Raw genomic sequence first — 6,000 nt, forward strand, 5'->3', positions numbered from 1 at the left:
TGCAGCAACCGCATGCATCTTGATCTCTTTCTATTTGTTATCAATGGCAAGAGTCGCTACAGGCAGAGATATCTAGAGCAGCCAGGTGGACTCATCGCTGGAAGGTTCAACATTGATATTAGCTTGCTTTGAGTGCCAAGGCAAGGTCGATATGATGCAAGGGGAATGCGAAGGCTTGAGACTGTCGAGAATCGGGAACATCGGGGCCAAGGCAATCGAGTTGCGGTATGAGTGCTATAGGAGGCACAATGATTTCTTTATCCTCTTTAGCAAGACTCGCCAGGCACCCTTGAATCTTTAATGCATGATAAACACCAGCTAGTCTTGAGGCGAATTCCGCCTTCGAGGAGAGTGAAGAGTGGGTATTAAGAAGTAAATTGGCCACGCTCTCTCCATACCTAGTTATATAAGCAGACTGGACTCTGTTCTCCTCCCTGGACGATAAGCTTAACGAAAAGCCCGCGTCTTTCATACTCTACCGGCGCCAGAGGTTGCGACGTAGCCCTACCTCTGACCATGATTAAGCTTAAATCTGCGAAGCCTTTTCTTCTTCTTCCTCTTCTTTCCTTTCTTTAGACATAATTAGATATTCTGGGTAACTTCTACGTATTCACGGGACTACCACTAGAGGATTATAACTGGTAGACTTGGTATATAGCCAAGCCTAGGCACGAAGATTTTGAAGTGGCTTCATTTATTAGCTATTAGGATGCAGTTAAACCCATAATAGCTTTCCTCACGGCTGCGGCTTTTGAATAATCCGTCAGTTATTCAGGTTTCTTGCCGATAACGGTATAGCGATCAGTCGTCAAATAAGCCCCTTTCCGCGTTTCATCAATTGCAAGAGGTAACAGCTGTTTGATCTCTTTCGCCATCTCTTCATTCTTGGTCTTGCGTGCGATAAGCTCATGAATCATCAAGCCACTTTCGTGCATCATGTACGCATGGTGGCGCGGAGTGCTTTGTTTATCTAGCTCTACACCAACTAGGCCATTCTCAGTGAAGATTTTCGGTAATGCAGGAACCCAAGTTGGTTCAAGTCGGGTGTTTTGGGACTCAAGTAAGCTCATAAGCTGACTCATATTCTCTGTGCTGTTCTCAGGTTTGGTTTTCTCAAAACGTAGGCTCGTGTGTTCGGAGTCAACCCATTGAAGGTACCCGCCAGGTTCTGTACTAATGTGGTTAGCTATCTGAATGCCCCTTTATACTGATTCAGCTCTTATTTTGTCATGGCGATATCAAATTAATTCCGAACGGCCAGAGAATGATTTTGACGTAATTTAATACATAAGCGGAAGACATGGCCCTAAACAAAAAGAGTTTTCTGTAGGGTAACATACTCAACATTTTCATTAGTTTAGCCACCGCAGATGAAACTTCATTTTCCCGCAGCACAAAGATGAAGAAGCGTATATGGATGATATCAAAAAACTCAACGAGTTCTTCATGGACTGGCGTTCGTATGTCCCAAATCCGAAGAGAGATGTTAGGTGGCAGAATCTCTAGCGGTGGCATTGCATCGAAGGAAATATCCAACCCATAGAGCTGGGCGGTCTTCGGTAGTCTCTCGCTCACATCGCATAGCCAGACTCTTCAACGTGGAATGAGTGATAGGTCTAAATTCCGTACGGCCTCACTTGGTTAACGTACCCGGTACCTGCACCGATATCTGCGACTCGAAGATCGGTGTCCTTGATAGGGATCGCAGGGTGAATTACATATCCAGAGCTCCTCGTCCACAGGTGGTGTATCAAGTTAAGCCTGTTATCAGCGTAAGCGAGATGCTAATTGGCAGTTCCATCTCCATTGAGTCTCAACTCAAGAAGTCACAAACCTGGTGTTGTCGAAGATGTCTCGAGTCAAGACATAGTCGTCCTTTGATGCCATGACTGATGGAATCAAATGTGATGCGTTGCCCTATCTGCCGGATGAGACTCACGAAGAGCTGAGGGCAAAGTTGTTTGAAGCAAGTAATGTTGATGAAAGTTTGAACCTGTTATTATGTATTAGCAGGAAGCTCGGACATCTCGGCAGGTCGTGGGAATGCATAGTTGTATCCACTCACCAGATGACCGCTGCTGGATGTGTCTCACGTCAGATGCTGTGACAAGGGCTCTTTTAGAGGGCTTGAAACTTAGTCATATTCAGTCTAATAATCAACTAGGGGTCTCTAGGTCCTTGGTCTTTTCTTCTCTCTTCAAGGGGATTGAATTCCTTGGGCTATTTATGCTCATACAATATTGGGTCCTCCTCCTTGTTAGGCATCAAGACCCTAACTGTTAGTTCCAATTGCATATAACAGCGTTGTTCTCATGATCTTGCCCATCCAATCGTTTGTAGCCTTGGGAGGCTGTTGGCTGCGGATGGCCTACAAGGGTCTTACCCCATTTTCTTGTCTTCTCCAAAACGTCGCACCTACACCATGCAGAACACCAAGCCCTGGCATCGTCAAGGATTAGGGCGACTGGATACGTCTTAACCGTCACACTAACAATGACTGTGCACCATACCAGTAGCGGAGGCCAGTAGTAGCAACCCTATAAAGCTGCCCATGGTGTACAAAATCGACACCACCCTGTAGGTTGTGAACTCAAGCGGTGAGTGTTTAATCATACCCCTAAAGGCAACTCATCGTGACGTGGTATGCCGTTAAAATTCTCAAGCTTGTCGTATATCCATGGATCCATAGGTAGGACTTGCGCTTATTGAGGTTCGCCTATCGCTTACCTCGGTTCACACCATGCTTCTATAGATGGTCGACATATTATACGACATTATTAATAGTGGGCAGTTTACTGAAAGGATTTAGGGATAGGGGTACTCAGGTTACCATAAATTGGAGTGAACGGACTGAATGCTCTTATGACAGGCTACACAAACTCGGTAGTGTACCATGAGAGTCCTAGCAGATGCCTCCGCTAACGGTGTTGAGGATAAGGAGGATTTTTAAGGAAGACCACAAGGTCACTAATGGCTTGACCATTACAAAAGGCACTTACGTTACATGTCGATATTTGCTTTCGAGAACGACCTGGCTTGCACAGAAACTGCAGCCATCTGCGATAGGCAATGAGGTTATCGTGCATTCATGAGTGAGGGTGGAAGGGTGAGTCTGAGCAGTTAGTTTCCCTTCACCTCGGCTGAGCTAGCTTCATTGAGCTTCGGGTATGGCATCGCATCAAGATACTATTTGTCAAGCCTCTCACTAAAGTACGACTTCAGGTTCCTTACAAAGGCCACCAAGTTTTATACTTCACGTGTTCTTATCTACTTGGCCTTGGCAGATGATGTCTATCAAGCAACGCTAGTCATCTGCGGTTCGTGTGCTGCAAGAAATTATTCAATGTCTTTCCCAACCGTTCCAGCGCGAAGGCTGTGATGATTTCTCCTCCACCAGATGCGCCGAACATACGAGCCATAGGTAGTCATCTAATTTGTCTAAAGCGTCTTTCCATTTCCATCTCTGCACCAATTACTGAACATAATCTCCGTCTGAAATGGCAGATAGCCCTTGGACATAACATCCCTTTCCCCATTGTCACCTTCACGATAACCTAGGGCCAGGTCACAAAAATGTGTCCGTCTCTTCGAAGTCTTCCACCATCATGGCTCTGAATGTGTTCAGTCCATCCTTCAACTTCTTGATCCGATCCTCGAGGAAGTCTCTGAGGTTCTTGGTGGGGAGAGGCTCGGACGCGATAGTCTTGACTTCAACATCCGACATGTTGTTAACGACGAGGGGCGAAAAGATATCCTCAAGGCCTCGGACAACATGGCGCTCAATAACCTGAGTGGTTATATTGGCGGCGAAAGTTGTTTGAAGCTCCTGTGTTTACGATATTCGGATTAGCTAATGAGAGTATTTGAAGATGGGTTTCAACAGCTTACATCGTAAATTGCGAGTAAGCAGTCCAGCGCTTCTTCACAGTTGAAAGTCTCGGAGATACGAGCAACTTCATCAATATTGATCGTGTCAGAAGAATCACTCGAACTCTTGCACTGCGAGCACACTCGATGCTCTATGCCTGCTTCTACCGCCTGGGCAAGGAGTTTCTTCTGTCTCTCGTGGCGGCGCCGCAAGACTACGACCGTGTAATTGCGATTATAGTTGATTGGAGCTGATCTATTGTCTTCCATAATCAATTTAAGTTCACGGAAGGCAGCTCGTTTGCGGTCCTTCAAAGCATCCGAAATCCGCGAGGACCACAATCTAGTCCGGACTTCTTTGGGTGCCTTCTCCTTTAAGAGGAGACTAAGGAATTTCTCACACAAGAGCAAAACGTCTCCAATATGATCCGATGCAAGCTTTTTCCAACCACTGGATTGCTCCCAGAACAGTTCGGCAACGAGGAGTGGGTTGAGGCTCCCGACCAGCTCCTTTCCCCGTGTGCGAACAAGAACCTTGCGGGCCCACTCGAGCGCATTTTTTCTCGATAGCGGGATAGGGTTAGGGTCAGGATCACTGGTAACAGGTTCGACCTCGTCATCCTCTAATGACTTGATATCAAACTTATGCCCCCATTGCTGGAGGTCACGTGTAAACTCTGCGTTGAGGTCCTGTACCATTGCCCTAAGTCTTGCAATTGAGCCCTTAGAGTTCCAAGAGAACTCCTCATTAGAGCCAAAATGGAAAAAGCTGCCCTCATAGTTCCCATTCACGGCCGCCTTGCAGAGCTCGTAATAACCCATGCTCAATCTAGATAGATAGGCTCTACACTCCACAGGCGTAGATCGAGCGGCGCCGAGACGATTTCGCTCGTCTTGCGCATCGCGTAAGGCGAACCGGAGATCCCGTCCGAACCTTGGAAATTCATGCTTGACATGCTCGAAAAGAAGCACGCTCAGGCGAGTCCTCAGAGTGTCGATTCCGACATGTTCCTTTGGGAGGCAGTTGAAATTGGATTCTCGGAAGAATCTCATCTCCGCTAAGTTTCTCTCAGCGAGAGAGTGAGTGCTTTCTTCAAACTTACGGTTCTTGAGTACATGCCAACCGAGTTTGAAGAATACATCCTTGTTGCGAGCAAGTTCTATGAATGCGCTCTGCGATCCGGAACCGGCAGGAGGAATGTCCGGTTTCGTGATAATACCGAGTGTTCGGTTTCCTTCAGGATCTACTTCTTGAACTTTCGTCAAGATGGTCTGGTTTTCCGCATCATTGGAAGCAGACACCACTGCAAGGCAGATCGTGCGCGGTTGGGATATGTATCGATCGGTAATTTCAGCAACAAGGGCTACGTCTGCGTCGCTGATCCCTTTGGTAGATGTGTGGATAAGCCCAGGAATATCAACGAGAGTAAGCTGTGGGCGGGATGGGCCCTCAATCTCAATGCTTAATGTATCCCTTGCGAACGCTCGAGGTTGTACTGATGGATCTGTTCCAACGCTAGTCGCAATTCCCATAGTAGCCATTGCCAAATCCATGATACGAGGCAGATTAGTAAAATCCGCAATGAATTCAAAGAAGCCCTTGATGGTCTCCTTCTCACTATGGGGACGAGAATCATCAGGAATGACTCTGATAGTCAGCTTGTTGGTGGTGCTTCGTCGGAAACTGATCTCTGTGGCAAACCGGGTACAGAGATTATCATTCCGGGGGAATGGGATTCCAGTGAGAGCCTCGAGGATAGAGCTCTTCCCCGAAGACTGGTCGCCACACACAACGAGCTGTGGGAGAGATAATATGCTTTCAGGCAAGCACTTTTGAACCTCAGCAATAATATCAAGAGCTCGTCGATGTTCGTCAGTTTGAAGATCCGCTAGTGAAGAGGTGATACAGAAATCCTCAATCTGAGGAGGGGTGTTAGGGTTGAGGTGGGTATCGTCAGACTCTGTGGGTGACTGCATCTTGTCAAGTAATCAGATGGTGCTTTCTGAAGAAATATGGCAAGCTGGGAAGTTGGTAGATGATTTTTTTTTGGGGGGGGGGGGGGGGGGGGGGGGGTTGGATAAGCTGGGGGACGGCGGGCGAAAGGAAATGTGGGTGTGTGTGTGGCAGATGGT

At 47.2% G+C, this 6,000-nt stretch overlaps 2 protein-coding genes across 2 annotated transcripts in view; both read right to left on the minus strand.

Moving 5' to 3' along the window:
- Window positions 1-767: 767 nt before the first annotated feature.
- On the minus strand, window positions 768-1,887 carry F5B22DRAFT_643958 (UMTA methyltransferase family protein; the record flags this gene model as incomplete). The annotated part of the gene is made up of 4 exons (XM_047978353.1): window positions 768-1,168; window positions 1,341-1,591; window positions 1,651-1,761; window positions 1,835-1,887. The coding sequence occupies 4 exons, from the start codon at window positions 1,885-1,887 to the stop codon at window positions 768-770; spliced, it is 816 nt and encodes a 271-aa protein (XP_047833248.1).
- A 1,678-nt stretch (window positions 1,888-3,565) lies between these two features.
- F5B22DRAFT_634642 (interferon-induced GTP-binding protein Mx) overlaps window positions 3,566-6,000 on the minus strand; it is a gene marked incomplete at both ends in the record, with an annotated part of 2,802 nt that continues 367 nt past the window's right edge. The window contains 2 exons of the mRNA XM_047977009.1: window positions 3,566-3,826; window positions 3,889-5,756. Of these exons, the coding sequence (XP_047833249.1) occupies window positions 3,566-3,826; window positions 3,889-5,756 (2,129 nt within the window). The remainder of the gene's footprint in view (window positions 3,827-3,888; window positions 5,757-6,000) is intronic.

Source organism: Xylaria bambusicola, assembly GCF_022495145.1.
Source record: "Xylaria bambusicola strain CBS 139988 unplaced genomic scaffold F5B22scaffold_9, whole genome shotgun sequence".
Classification (NCBI taxonomy): domain Eukaryota; kingdom Fungi; phylum Ascomycota; class Sordariomycetes; order Xylariales; family Xylariaceae; genus Xylaria; species Xylaria bambusicola.